This window comes from Oncorhynchus keta, chromosome 12, assembly GCF_023373465.1.
Source record: "Oncorhynchus keta strain PuntledgeMale-10-30-2019 chromosome 12, Oket_V2, whole genome shotgun sequence".
In the NCBI taxonomy this organism is placed as follows: domain Eukaryota; kingdom Metazoa; phylum Chordata; class Actinopteri; order Salmoniformes; family Salmonidae; genus Oncorhynchus; species Oncorhynchus keta.
The window spans coordinates 29,601,774-29,615,901 of record NC_068432.1 but is presented as its reverse complement, the minus strand read 5'-3'; the positions used below and the strand labels follow the sequence as shown (position 1 = coordinate 29,615,901).

The window sequence follows — 14,128 nt, the reverse complement described above, 5'->3', positions numbered from 1 at the left end:
AATATCTCTATACTCTCTACACTCGCTAGTTTTAGCTTTAGCCAGCACCATCTTCAGATTAGCCTTAACGTCGGTAGCCTTGCCCCCTGGTAAACACTGTATAATCGCTGGATGATTCGTTTTAAGTCTAATACTGCGGGTAATGGAGTCGCCAATGACTAGATATTTAAATTTTTCAGAGCTAATGGTGGGAAGCTTCGGCGTCTCAGACCCCGTAACGGGAGGAGTAGAGACAAGAGAAGACTCGGCCTCTGACTCCGACTTGTTGCTTAATGGGGAAAACCGGTTGAAAGTTTGTCGGCTGAATGAGCAACACTGGTTGAGCATTCCTACAGCATTTCCCTCTAGAAACCGTGAGAAAGTACTACAAATATATACTAAAATAATCAGATATCGATTTATATATATATATATATAACATTTAATAAAAAATAAAAATAAACAATTTAAAACGTTTTTTTCCCAAATATACAACAATATATATATAGTGCCTTGCGAAAGTATTCGGCCCCCTTGAACTTTGCGACCTTTTGCCACATTTCAGGCTTCAAACATAAAGATATAAAACTGTATTTTTTTGTGAAGAATCAACAACAAGTGGGACACAATCATGAAGTGGAACGACATTTATTGGATATTTCCAACTTTTTTATCAAATCAAAAACTGAAAAAGTCAGAACTGTCATTCAACACCATTAAGTATTTTTCTTTCCCTTTTCTTTCCCTGTACTTCAGACTACATTTCCATCATTCTGCTTACCTGGTTTACATTGGGTTTTTCAGTACCCTTCTTATCAGGAGAATTTACATGGGTAACCACCACTAACAAATATTCATAAATGGTGTGTTGCGTGTGCTGGTGTGTGTGGTAAAACGTAGTGCAAAAACAAACAAATGGCCAGGCCTTACTTAATTGGGAGCTTCCTTTACAGCTGGATCCAGGTACCTTTTATACTTTATAAAACTGCATAATTTCACTAACTGCTCTCCCAAGACAACAGCCTCGGGAAACATTTCAAAGAGCGAGATAGGGACACCCCATCCTCTCCTGGAAGAGAGTGTGTACATTTTGTTAGTATTCACTATGCTAAATCTTAATCAGCAAAATTACAGACAAAAAAAAACAACTTCTGGGAGCCCACTGTCCTCCTTCCACTCATCCCAACGTTTATGTACCCTTTATGTAGCCTGTACTACACTTAGACATGGAGACATTTCTCTCGCCACCGAGTCTAACGATTTCCTTCCCTACATGACTGGTCTCTCTTTTCCCCATGATTTTGTGTCACCGTCACCACCTCATTACAAAATTGGTAAGTTTAGGTTTGGTAACCCCAATGCTGTCGCTTGACAGAATTGCTTTATCAAAACTCCACAATTACTCACAATATTAACTCCGCTCTAATTTCTTGTGAGGACCCCTCCTTCCTTTAGTCAATTCTATTTCAGAATAAAGTGTCTCACAAGATTAAACAAAAACCACGGTTTTTAGCCGTGCCAATTTTAACTTGTTACCTTTTAGAATCCATTCCCCTGTCATTTCTACAAAGACTATAATTTTCCCTTGGCAAATTTCTCATCATAAGGAATCAGTGACATTTGAGCGCCAATATCTATTACAAAGTTGTGATACGTGGCCTCCTACGGCCTCCTACATCCCCCTCCACATAGAAACGGTCCTCTCGTCTAACCACAATCGACCATAGAGGCCAGCCAGCCCAATGTGAAGTTTTCCTGCCCCACTGCTTTCAAGAGAATTTGCTGCTGCTATCTAGTGCGCCAAATGTCTGCATTGCGGCGTTCCCTCCAGAAGAAGCGGGTTGTTGGATTCAGGGTAAACTTTGAACATTAAGATATTAAAGACATGATCGATCAGACTCATTGTGTGTAAGGAGTGAAAGAGACTGGATTTTATGTCAGGAGGTAATGGGTCTCTGTCGAAAGACAGATGGCTTTGGAATGTGTTGGGCAAACGGGAGGAGATCACAGGATTGCTATAGGGGAAGCGGATGGACATCTGTGGATTAGGCTACGGAGGGGTTGAGGTCAGGTCAGATCCCCTGAAGGGAGTAATACGGGTTTATTATCCTAGTACCCTCTTCATGTGGAACCACAAGATGTTAGCATTGGAGAGAAGGAGTGTTTAAAGTGGAGTATATATATACTTGTGATGGTGAGAACATGTTTTTGTCTGGATTACAACTGTAACCCTTTGGGAATAATTAAACTTGGTTAAGCTTCTCTAGTGTCCGTGAGTTATTTACTCTGAAAAATGAAAATTTAACAGAGTGAAGAAGTAGGCTCCAGTACACTCATTCTACCAATGACCGACGGTCCCACATTTAAAACAGGGATCTATCGCCCTATGCTTCTGTATTTTTTCGCTACTTTTCCTTCCCTGTTTCTTCGTTTTACTTGGGCCGTTAAAACCACCGTTAGTGATTTTCACTGTAGCCGTACTAACTACTCGCACAACTGCGAAGTGAGCGGAATTAGATTATACTCTCAAGGCTGGCTGTACTATTTCACTATTTCATATTCTCATTTCCCAATGAGAATATTGGTGCACTACCCCCGCAATTGCCGTTTTGATAACAGGTTTCAAACCTGGCATTTAAGCAGAGATACAAATAATGATATAAAAAGGTACTCATATACCCAGCCCTTTCGATGCTGAGTACATCTTCACATTTTTTGTTCCATCGGTTTTGCTTTTCTGTTGATAGAACGCTGAAATCAAAACACTAGTGTATTGAGATTGATTTCTTTTGTCATTGTGCCAAATCACGATAGCATCTCTGAATTCTTTATTAGATTGGAATTTTCTGTCAGCAGAGATGCGGACCAATTTTATCCAGTTTGCTAAATTATTCCCATATTCGAACATAATTGGTACAACGCTTGTGCGCTTTTTTAGCGCCTCTATGGCTTGACTATAGTTTTTCTCTTCTATTCCCCGTTTTACAAGAGTTTCAGAAAACACGGGTGCCATCTCAATAGTGGCTACTTTTGCGCCTCTCTCGACGGTGTTTAGATTTCCTAATTCACTACTCTAACAATTTTCCAACGTAGTGATACCCACTTTCCCTGAGAGTAGGTATGGTATTTATACCTATTAATTGGTCACGGCAATTGATACCCTGTATTAAAACCAATACTGAAGCGTCTGCCAACTTACTACTGGACAATACAGTATAAATATCCTCGTTAACGACACACAACCAAAATGATTCAGTTGTCTTCCTATTTCCACATAATCTGTCACGGTTCCCCACCCCAATAGGGCATAAACCAACCTCTCTCCTTATTGATACTGCTAATACACTCAAATCATGTTCAAACAACATTTGAATATCTTTTTGCTTCTCTAACCATGGATGAGGCTCTCTTCCAGAACTTGTAGGCAACCTTTTATCACCATCCACATTCCCACTCACAATGTTTTATCTTTAAACACAGATATTCTCAGATATCTCCTATTCTCCACCGTATGCATTTCCTTCCTTTGTCCTTCTACATGGACTACTTCTCTACAATCTTTTGTATTAGTACACAAGCATGACAATTTATCCATACACACACTCCACTGCCTCCTGGCCACCGTGGCTTCCCTTACAGATATCGCAGGGGAACACCCCCACTATAGACCTATCCTACACAGAACCTACCCTACACTGGAAGTTAGCTATTGATCTGTGGACCTATCCTAACGGAACCTACCTTAAACTATATATTTATATCCTTCTATTAGGAGGAGTCTCCTCTTTGCACATCTAGACAGCCAATACATCTTTGTTGCTAGGCAGGAATTTAGGTGGTGTGTGTAATAAAAACTCACTTCATCTGACCTGGGCCCAAATTCCTCACTAATCCACAGCTATCCAACCAGGTGATTGCCTTTTCCCTCACTCATTAACTTTCCACAGACCCCTAGTTTTAATCCACCCTCCATTGACCCCACCATATACATGTAATCATTAACTTCTAGTATAGCAAGTATTTCAAGCTAGAATCCAACAATACATATGCAGCATTTATTAAGGACCTGTGAGTATGACCTTTCAAGAAGCACTTAGGGTTTTAAAATGAAAGCTGTAACTAACTAAACCATTAAATGCACATTGTCAATCCCGATTATCCATTTTCTGAGTGAGCAGTCTGCAACGTGATGTTATCGCAGAAATCACCACAATATACACATAAGCAGATAACAGGGCCAAAATTCTAACATACATTCATATAGCTACCCTCTAACACTATCCCTCCTCCCTATATATGATGCACAGCATAACTCTAGCTAGACTTGTCTAGACTAGTCCATATCAAAGATTTCCACCACTACTCCCTCATCTTTGCTGTAGGAGTGAGGGATGTTATACAGTACACAGATCAGTCTTCATGCTTATGGTTAACAATATTTAACTAAGTCAAGATGACCACTCATTGCAACAATTCAATGTATTAGATGATTAACTGGTCTTTGCAGTCAAAAAGCCCTCAAGCTATAACCTAATCAATTAGGAATGAGACAGAACTATAAGCCTATAAGTATATGGTAAACTGTAAACTATACACACAACCTACGAGACAGAAAATAGTATTCAGTTAACTTGCTAATAAAAGGAACTTGACAGCTTAAAAACACAACATACTGATCAGATGGAATGTCATACATAACTAACAATGCACCCACCCATGCCCACATTGATTCATTCACACCTATTTGGTCAAAATGTGTCCATTCAGTAACTATTTTCTCAACTCCGAGACAATTCTGACCTCAAACCCTATTTGGATTATGTCAAGTAGAAATAAACATACATTTGTTTAAATAGCCTGCCTTTCTGGAATAAATCTCCACCCTGCTTTAACAATGATGGAGGAATTAATTGAGCTATTACTTTTAGTATGTTGCTTGTTTTATCCTATTAATCTATTAATTATTAGTGTACTTATCACTTAGAATAAATGTAATACCTACATTCAGTAAGCTAATATATTTCATACTTATTTGATGATAATATGTTACAGTACTCTTGACCCTGGCAGCAGAGGTCAGTAGAGTGTAGTATGGCTGTAGCAAGGTGGTTGGAAACAAAGGCAGCTCTGTTTGGTGCAGCAGAAGGTTCTGACCATAGAGATATACATTAATCTTCTTATTCTCATTCTACAGTTCTGACTCTATATGACCTCAGCTGTTGAGGTGGAGCAGCCAAAGGCCAATATGCGGTTTCTACAGACACTTGTTGGTTGTTTTGCTTCCTATAGGAGTTGGGCCTCGGTCCTCAGCCGTCCACTATAAGCTTCCGGACACCATCCCCCTGGGTTTTGTCTGTCTGCTTGTCAGACAAAGGTCTGAACTGGAGTGATGGAGCGGGTGGGAGAGCCCGCCCTCTCAGAGGATGAGGAGGCAGAGCGATTGGTCACCTCTCGCTGCAGCTCCTCCACCCTCTTCTGAAGCTCCGCCCGCTTTGCCAGCAGCTCCTTGTAGCGCTGGTGAACAGGCTCCTGGGAATAAGGTAGACAAACGGTAATGGTCAACACTAGAACACAACTATGCTATAACAAGCATACAAACAGCCATTTATATTTACATTTACATTTACATTTAAGTCATTTAGCAGACGCTCTTGAATGGAAATGTACATTTACCAGTGGAGGCTGCTGAGGGGAGGAAGGATCATAATAATGGCTGGAATGGAACAAATGGCATCAAACACAAGGAAACCAAGTGTTTGATGTATTTGATACCATTCCGCTCGAGCCATTACCACGAGCCCGTCCTTCCCCAATTAAGGTGCCACCAACCTCCTGTGACATTTACACATACTAATTATACCAGAAAGCATGAATATTTTTTTTATTTTACCTTTATTTAACCAGGCAAGTCAGTTAAGAACACATTCTTATTTTCAATGACGGCCTGGGAACAGTGGGTTAACTGCCTGTTCAGGGGCAGAACGACAGATTTGTACCTTGTCAGCTCGGGGGTTTGAACTCGCAAACTTCCGGTTACTAGTCCAACGCTCTAACCACTAGGCTACGCTGCCGCCCCGAATATTACTACCATTAACGTCATTACTCCTGCTATGAAAGTGAGGTAGTTTTCCCAGACCTGTGGCCTCATGCGAGGGTTCCAGCGGATGTAGTATCCCACCCAGAGCTCCAGGTGGCGCATGCTGACCACTGGGAACAGCACATGGTTGGAATAGTTGACATACAGAGGGTTGGTGAACTCCTCTGGCTGGCTGTTGATGTAGGCCCACAGGGAAACTGCCTTCTTGGGCAGCTCCTGCAGAACAATACAATGTATGACATGTGGGTGTTAACATAAGCAAATCAAATATATCCCTTAGCATATTCCTATTAGCACTGTTAAACAACTGTGTATGAAATGTTATCCATGACAGACCACATTTAATTTAGTTTCACATTTCTGCATTGCACTCCATGCGTTTGTCATCAATCTAACGCCATTGTTGGCACTCACCTCCTTCACCCTCTGCTGTTCACTATTACACATGAACGTCCCAAACAGGCAGCTGTACAGGTGGTCCAGGATGGTGATCAGGAAGTATTCGTTGAACTCAAAGGCTGCAGGAAACTTAAGACGACAACAACAGTTAATTTACAATCCAAGGGGACGTTTGTTAAACATGACCCGTGTACTTTTTACGAGGGCCCAGAGCTTTTCCTGGTCAGGTCATATGGTTAGGAAAAACTCAGGGCACTAACCCATCAGCACCAAACAGTGATGTCACTCACCTGGCGGGTCATCTGCCACACGCAGTCTATGAACTGCAGGAAGACAGGCGAGCGGTCTGCGTCTGTGTGGTTCTTATCCCCATGACCGATCCTCTGGAAGGAGAAGGACAGGGAGTCATGTGACCATAATGGCTGAACAAAACACAAGAAACAGGAAAGGGTGAAGTTGTGCCATGGGACATGGTTGACCCGAGTCAGGAAATGATGTAGCCATCCAGAGTTGTAAACCATTTCAACTCCTCTTACGACATTAGAATGTCCAAAGCATTTCCAAAATGTGTCCCAAGTATTGAGGCTTGGTATAAGGAACACAACACTGTTAGAGGGAGCAAAAGCTTATTTACCAGCTGGAAGCGGTGGCCGAAGCTCAGCCACTCTTTCTCCAGCAGCACCTGGAAGCCGCGGATGGTGCGGTAGTGTCCGTCCAGCATCACCATGGCCAGGGAGGTGAGTTGGGCAGTACGGTCCCACCCATCACTGCAGTGAACCACCACTGACGTCTTCCCTGACTCCACCTTGTCTGCAATACGCAGCGCTCCAGCCAGGATCAGCTACGCAGGGCACAGACAGACAGGTTAACATGGGCTGGAACAGCATCCAAGACACACCTTCTCCCCATTTTCTGCTTCCACTCTTTAACTCTATGTACAAAACAAATAATCTCAACCTTGATTTATTTTCTCTCCCCTCACCTTGATGTGTTCCAGCCAATGAGTGGACTCGAGGTTGGAGAACCAATGGGACTCCTCGATGTTGGGATAGACTACCTCCTTCAGCTTGCGCAGTGACTCCCTCATCACGTGGATGTTGTGGATGTCCAAGAACACCAGCTCTGCATTCTGATAGGCATCCTCACTCTCATAGCCACCCCCTTTCATCTGAGGACAACACAGAGAATGTAGTCATCTCTTGTAATTTAATAATGTTACAGATTTTTTTAAATTTATGCTTCAGAGTGGCGATGCTGTTAAGCAGCTGGTGAAAATACTGCGAGACACTGGGGCAGCCCAGTCTTTCATTTTGTTTTGCCTTTGTCTGACACTTCAGCTACTGCCTATAGTGTGTAGCACAAGGCATGGAGATGGGTTGCATGGAAGCTCCTTTGTATAATGTGGAACTCGAGTCTGATCTTATTTATGGATCCGCTGTCGGTGTGAGCTCTAGACTACCGGTGAAGGGGGTCTCATTAATTTTGGGAAACGATTTGGCTGGAGATGGTTGTGCTAAATCCTGTAATTTGTAAGGAACCCAGAGTAGAGGAACCTGATGGGTTATCAGAAAAGTAGCGTGTTCCCAGCGTGTGCCGTTACACGTGCTATGTCTAAGAAAGTCACTGCGAGCAAGTCTAGTGTTGAGGAAGATGCCTGCAATCCCACCATGGTTGATCTGTAAAGATGTCTCCCTCGTATTTTTGCTGAGATACGTCCAGAGGAGGAGTTTGATAAAGTTTGTGTGAGTTACTTTGACAGAGATGGGATTCTAATGAGGAAATGGCATTCTCGCTCTACTTCTGGGCAGGACGATTGGCCCAGTGCATCTCAAATTGTCATTCCAGTTACACTTCGATAAGAGATACTGAGGTTGGCTAACGATGGTAGTATGGCAGGTCATCTTGGAGTCAACAAGAAGTCTGACTGTATCTTGCGTAACTTCTTCTGGCCTGGTCTGAAACAGGATGCCATGTCTTACAGTAAATCCTGTTATGTTTTCCAGCAGATGAGTATACCGAACCAAGCTGTGGTGGTTGCACCTTTGCAGCCTATTCCTGCTTTTGACAAACCTTTCAGCAAGGTTCTGGTGGATTGTGTTGGTCCTTTACCCAAAGCAAAGAGTGGTAACCAGTTTCTCTTAACCATCACGTGTGCTGCCACTTGTTTCCCTGATGCCCTTCCACTGAGAAAAATCACCAGAGGAAAGTTACTATGGATATTATAGGAGTTTCCAATTGAAAATCCGACATGTCGGTGTTAAGGACAACTTGGTTGCCATTTGTCTTTCAAGGGTGGGCAGTCAATAAGTTTTGTATTTAGCCAGTGTGTTGCCCTGGCTCACAATTTGTTTGACTGCACGTTTTGCTGTTTTGGAGATGAGTATTGTTTTGGTTGCGTTCATTCCAGTGCGATGAGAGTATAAGAAACATACTTTATTTTACATGTTTCTCAAAACTTCTGTGTTTTAGTCAACTATATAAAAAATAATAACAATCAGGTGGGGGGTTGTCTTGTATTTAACTGTTGACAGTAGACGCCATGTTAATATTGGAAAAGGCGATGCATAAGTAGCAACGCATTTAAGTGAAATTAAAGTAGTTTTTTTTGGTGGTGAACAAACTTGTCCAACAAAAATATAGGATATATTTGTTGTCATAAGAAAGAAGGTGTTTAGTTTTTCCATTTATGTTTTGAGGTTGTACTTTTTGCCATGTATAGCACGTTAGTACGTAGGGTGCGCCGATTGGCGTCATCTATTTAGTGACGTTACACATCTGCTGGTTGCCATCTTGTTAGTGGGAAGGTGTTTCACCTGTGCTGGCCCAGATGCTATGTAAGTGGCTGGCCCAGTGTTTCAGTTGTTGTTGCTCATCAACTTTCAGTGGACAACACCATGAGTGTCTTTCAGATCCCCTCTTAAAACACCACCTGTTTCGTTTTGGTTGTTTTAAGTGACTTTATTTAATTATTTTGGTTTTCATGCTGGAGAACGTTCCCATACAGTGGGGCAAAAAAGTATTTAGTCAGCCACCAATTGTGCAAGTTCTCCCACTTAAAAAGATGAGAGAGGCCTGTAATTTTCATCATAGGTACACTTCAACTATGACAGACAAAATGAGAAGAAAAAAATCCAGAAAATCACATTGTAGGATTTTTAATGAATTTATTTGCAAATTATGGTGGAAAATAAGTATTTGGTCACCTACAAATAAGCAAGATTTCTGGCTCACAGACCTGTAACTTCTTATTTAAGAGGCTCCTCTGTCCTCCACTCGTTACCTGTATTAATAGCACCCGTTTGAACTTGTTATCAGTATAAAAGACACCTGTCCACAACCTCAAACAGTCACACTCCAAGCTCCACTATGGCCAAGACCAAACCGCTGTCAAAGGACACCAGAAACAAAATTGTAGACCTGCACCAGGCTGGGAAGACTGAATCTGCAATAGGTAAGCAGCTTGGTTTGAAGAAATCAACTGTGGGAGCAATTATTAGGAAATGGAAGACATACAAGACCACTGATAATCTCCCTCGATCTGGGGCTCCACGCAAGATCTCACCCCGTGGGATCAAAACGATCACAAGAACGGTGAGCAAAAATCCCATAACCACACAGGGCGACCTAGTGAATGACCTACAGAAAGCTGGGACCAAAGTAACAAAGCCTACCATCATTAACACACTACGCCACCAGGGACTCAAATCCTGCAGTGCCAGAAGTGTCCCCCTGCTTAAGCCAGTACATGTCCAGGCCCGTCTGAAGTTTGCTAGAGAGCATTTGGATGATCCAGAAGAAGATGGGAGAATGTCATATGGTCAGATCAAACCAAAATAGAACTTTTTGGCAAAAACTCAACTCGTCGTGTTTGGAAGACAAAGAATGCGGAGTTGCATCCAAACAACACCATACCTACTGTGAAGCATGGGGGTGGAAACATCATGCTTTGGGGCTGGTTTTCTGCAAAGGGACCAGGATGTTTGATCCGTGTAAAGGAAAGAATGAATGGGGCCATGTATCGTGAGATTTTGAGTGAAAACCTCCTTCCATCAGCAAGGGCATTGAAGATGAAATGTGGCTGGGTCTTTCAGCATGACAATGATCCCAAACACACCACCCGGGCAACGAAGGAGTGGCTTCGTAAGAAGCATTTCAAGGTCCTGGAGTGGCCTAGCCAGTCTCCAGATCTCAACCCCATAGAAAATCTTTGGCGTGAGTTGAAAGTCTGTGTTGCCCAGCAACAGCCCCAAAACATCACTGCTCTAGAGGAGATCTGCATGGAGGAATAGGCCAAAATACCAGGAACAGTGTGTGAAAACCTTGTGAAGACAGAAAACATTTGACCTCTGTCATTGCCAACAAAGGGTATATAACAAAGTATTGAGATAAACTTTTGTTATTGACCAAATACTTATTTTCCACCATAATTTGCAAATAAATTCATTAAAAAAATTCTGGATTTTTTCCCCTCATTTTGTCTGTCATAGTTGAAGTGTACCTATGATGAAAATTACAGGCCTCTCATCTTCTTAAGTGGGAGAACTTGCACAATTGGTGGCTGACTAAATACTTTTTTGCCCCACTGTATACCCTGAACGATAGTGAATAGTTTTCATACTTACAGAAGATCTGTGAGAGGAGATCAACATCAATTCCACAGCAAATAACGCTATCGGTTGAGCATTGAACTGTATTGGCATTGAGTATGTGAAACGCACTTTGCACTCAAATATTATTATTACCATTAACATACCTTGTTGGCAGCAGCATTGACGCTAGGCCTGGCATCGAAGATGAAGAGCTTGTGGGACTGAGCGTTGGCATCCATGATGGTCTGGAGGTACTTCTCATCATCTTTGCTGCGCTTGCCGTTGACCCCGACCATGGGCTGACTACAGCGGATCACTGTGGCCTGGCTCTCTGGGTGAATCCATGACAGCACCTGCACCGCACACAGCAGAGGCATTGGCATGGACAGGACCACAACACTGGACCACAAGTACTACATCAAGGTACTAATACGGAGGTACCGCAGACAGTGTAAAGTGTAAATATTAACTCACAGGTATCCTGCCCTTGGCTCTGAAGGCAGCCACTCTCTTCAACTCCTCGTCTGGGATGTTAACAGGCACCACCAGGGTTGATGGGTAAGTGTCACACAGCTCGTAGTGATCATTCACTTTAGTTATCCTCCAGCTCTCGTTGGGTAAGCCCTACACACACCCCACCACAAGTGTATAAACAGCTTATAACCAGAGCCCAGATTCTCGGAATCTTTTAAATACCTGTCTTTTGTATTCCGCTTGAGCATCATACACTTTCCAGCCATTTTCAGGATAGACCTGCCCATACTCAAAGGCAAAGATTGTCTGTGGATGATAGACAAAAAATAGTCAAGTCAGTTGAGTCTGTACATACAGCACACAGGTAACAGACCAGGGGTAGCAGAAACCTAGTGACTCACTCACCAGACCATTAGAAACAGGAAAGGCAAATTTCATCAGGATTTCGAAAATGGATTTCCTGAGTGAATCCTCCATCTGCTTGTGTGCAAACCGCAGATTACGGATATCCTGAGGAGACCGGTCACTGTAACCACTGTCATTTACACTCAGAGAAAAAAGTACACTAGTGCAGTGATTGGAGTCACATTTAAACAGATTTATCTGAATCAATCATGGTAATTTCATCAGGGCACAAGAGTATAAGAAAAATGCTTGTTCTCTTTGAGAGCGTCATAGATGATAGATTAGGACAAATATCAGGTAAGGGATGTTCCAGGAATTTTTGTGGTGGTCACTGCTCACCTTGCAGACAAGCCCGTAGGAGACCTCACCACGGCTAGATGCCCCTCCTATCTTCTCCACCCGGCTCACTACCCCCAGGGGCAAGTCCAGCACAAACGCTGGTTCCTAGGAGACATAAAGGAAATAATAAAAACAATGAGACTTGGGTGAAGTGTGTGAGATGCAGCAAATGGGCCCATGATGCTTGAACCTCAGGCCAGGCAATTTGTGTGCCAGAACTGACTGAAGAGGAGTCTGATTAATCTGATATGGATGTATGTCCTATAGACTGTTACAAAACTGTGTATTAGTGGCACCACTTCTGTTAAGACTTTGGACATTTAAGCAAGTTATCTGCATTATTCCATTCCAACAATTATCGTGGATCTATGTGCATGCCAAAGAACTTTCGATTTGTAAAGTGGTCGTGCCACTTAATCTGTGTTCTGCCAGCATTGTTTTGATTCTCAAGGCATGATTTTGCCAGATTCTCAAGGCATGATTGTTTTTATTTTGAATTCTTTAATGAAGTTGAATTTGGTTTTGAATTTGAAATTAAAATTAAAATCAATATTCACAAATAATGAGTTGTGTTCTTATTTGTTGATAATCCAATATGACGATTTACCTTACCCGCTGATGGGGCAAATTGTCACAAGTGCACACTTTCTATTAACGGTCTACAACTCCGTACTGGAATAAGATATGAAGATGTAATGAATACAAAATATGTGCCCAAGACTTTCTCATTTCATTTCGTATGACATACCATTGTGATGCATTGTGCCCAGTAAATGTTAGAATGTGTGACAACATACTTCGCCCTCCCCTACTTTACATACCTCGCTCTCCCCTACTTTACATACCTCGCTCTCCCCTACTTTACATACCTCGCTCTCCCCTACTTTACATTCCTCGCTCTCCCCTACTTTACATTCCTCGCTCTCCCCTACTTTACATTCCTCGCTCTCCCCTACTTTACATACCTCGCTCTCCCCTACTTTACATTCCTCGCTCTCCCCTACTTTACATTCCTCGCTCTCCTCTACTTTACATTCCTCGCTCTCCCCTACTTTACATTCCTCGCTCTCCCCTACTTTACATACCTCGCTCTCCCCTACTTTACATTCCTCGCTCTCCCCTACTTTACATTCCTCGCTCTCCCCTACTTTACATTCCTCGCTCTCCCCTACTTTACATTCCTCGCTCTCCCCTACTTTACATTCCTCGCTCTCCCCTACTTTACATACCTCGCTCTCCCCCACCACTGCTGCTTTTTTTGGGGCAAACTGTTAAATGACCTTTTTGAGCTGTCTCCCATAGCGATTTTTGTAACCCTAATCCCAGTAAGGTTCAGCTAATACTTCAACATCTTTCATTGAATTACAGTCGTATAATGACATACAGTATATTGACTATCGAGAATGTTTCGACGCATTTTATAAAGCGATGGGTAGCATAGTCAGATATACAAGCGCCTGTCAATCGAATACACAGGGAGCAAGTTGAGCGAGCCCCACCTGGACAGTGAATCGACACTCGGCTGCCTTGATGAGGAACGCTTCGAGCCTAGACTGTCGATGCTCCCGGTGTTCTCCATGGTAAATCTTGGTCAAATGTAAGTATATTAATTATCAGGTTGGGGCGAGAGGGCAGATATCTACATGCAACTGTTTTGATTCCGTCCTTGGTGAAAAGTAAATCCAAGGTACAGACAGGAAGCTGACATCTTTTCCCAGAGTTCCCTGACCCTGTCCATAATAACGGGAGTGGTTTGTTTTACTTCTCGTTTGTATGGAGCTATTTTTTAACAGTCCACCTATGGTTGGGGTTGCGCCCCCCGCAGCCATTACAGGTTATTACATGG

At 42.6% G+C, this 14,128-nt stretch overlaps 1 protein-coding gene across 1 annotated transcript; it reads right to left on the bottom strand.

Annotated features, from left to right (window-relative positions):
• Positions 1 to 4,020: 4,020 nt before the first annotated feature.
• Positions 4,021 to 14,037, bottom strand: LOC118391797 (myotubularin-related protein 2-like). Its single transcript, XM_035783280.1, has 12 exons — positions 13,757 to 14,037; positions 12,283 to 12,387; positions 11,944 to 12,048; positions 11,761 to 11,844; positions 11,539 to 11,688; positions 11,229 to 11,417; positions 7,458 to 7,643; positions 7,110 to 7,316; positions 6,766 to 6,858; positions 6,491 to 6,604; positions 6,116 to 6,292; positions 4,021 to 5,508 (listed from the first exon to the last, which is right to left on the bottom strand). Exons 1-12 carry the CDS (start codon positions 13,859 to 13,861, stop codon positions 5,344 to 5,346), a joined length of 1,680 nt encoding a protein of 559 aa, XP_035639173.1. The 5' UTR covers positions 13,862 to 14,037; the 3' UTR covers positions 4,021 to 5,343.
• Positions 14,038 to 14,128: the final 91 nt, after the last annotated feature.

Excerpts from the sequence above, each read along its gene's own strand:
- LOC118391797 (XM_035783280.1), bottom strand. The coding sequence starts at position 13,861 with ATGGAGAACACCGGGAGCATCGACAGTCTAGGCTCGAAGCGTTCCTCA. Across the intron at positions 11,689-11,760 it reads AAGCGGAATACAAAAGACAG|GGCTTACCCAACGAGAGCTG; the intron begins GTATTTAAAAGA and ends GGGTGTGTGTAG. Across the intron at positions 6,859-7,109 it reads TCGGCCACCGCTTCCAGCTG|AGGATCGGTCATGGGGATAA; the intron begins GTAAATAAGCTT and ends TTCTCCTTCCAG.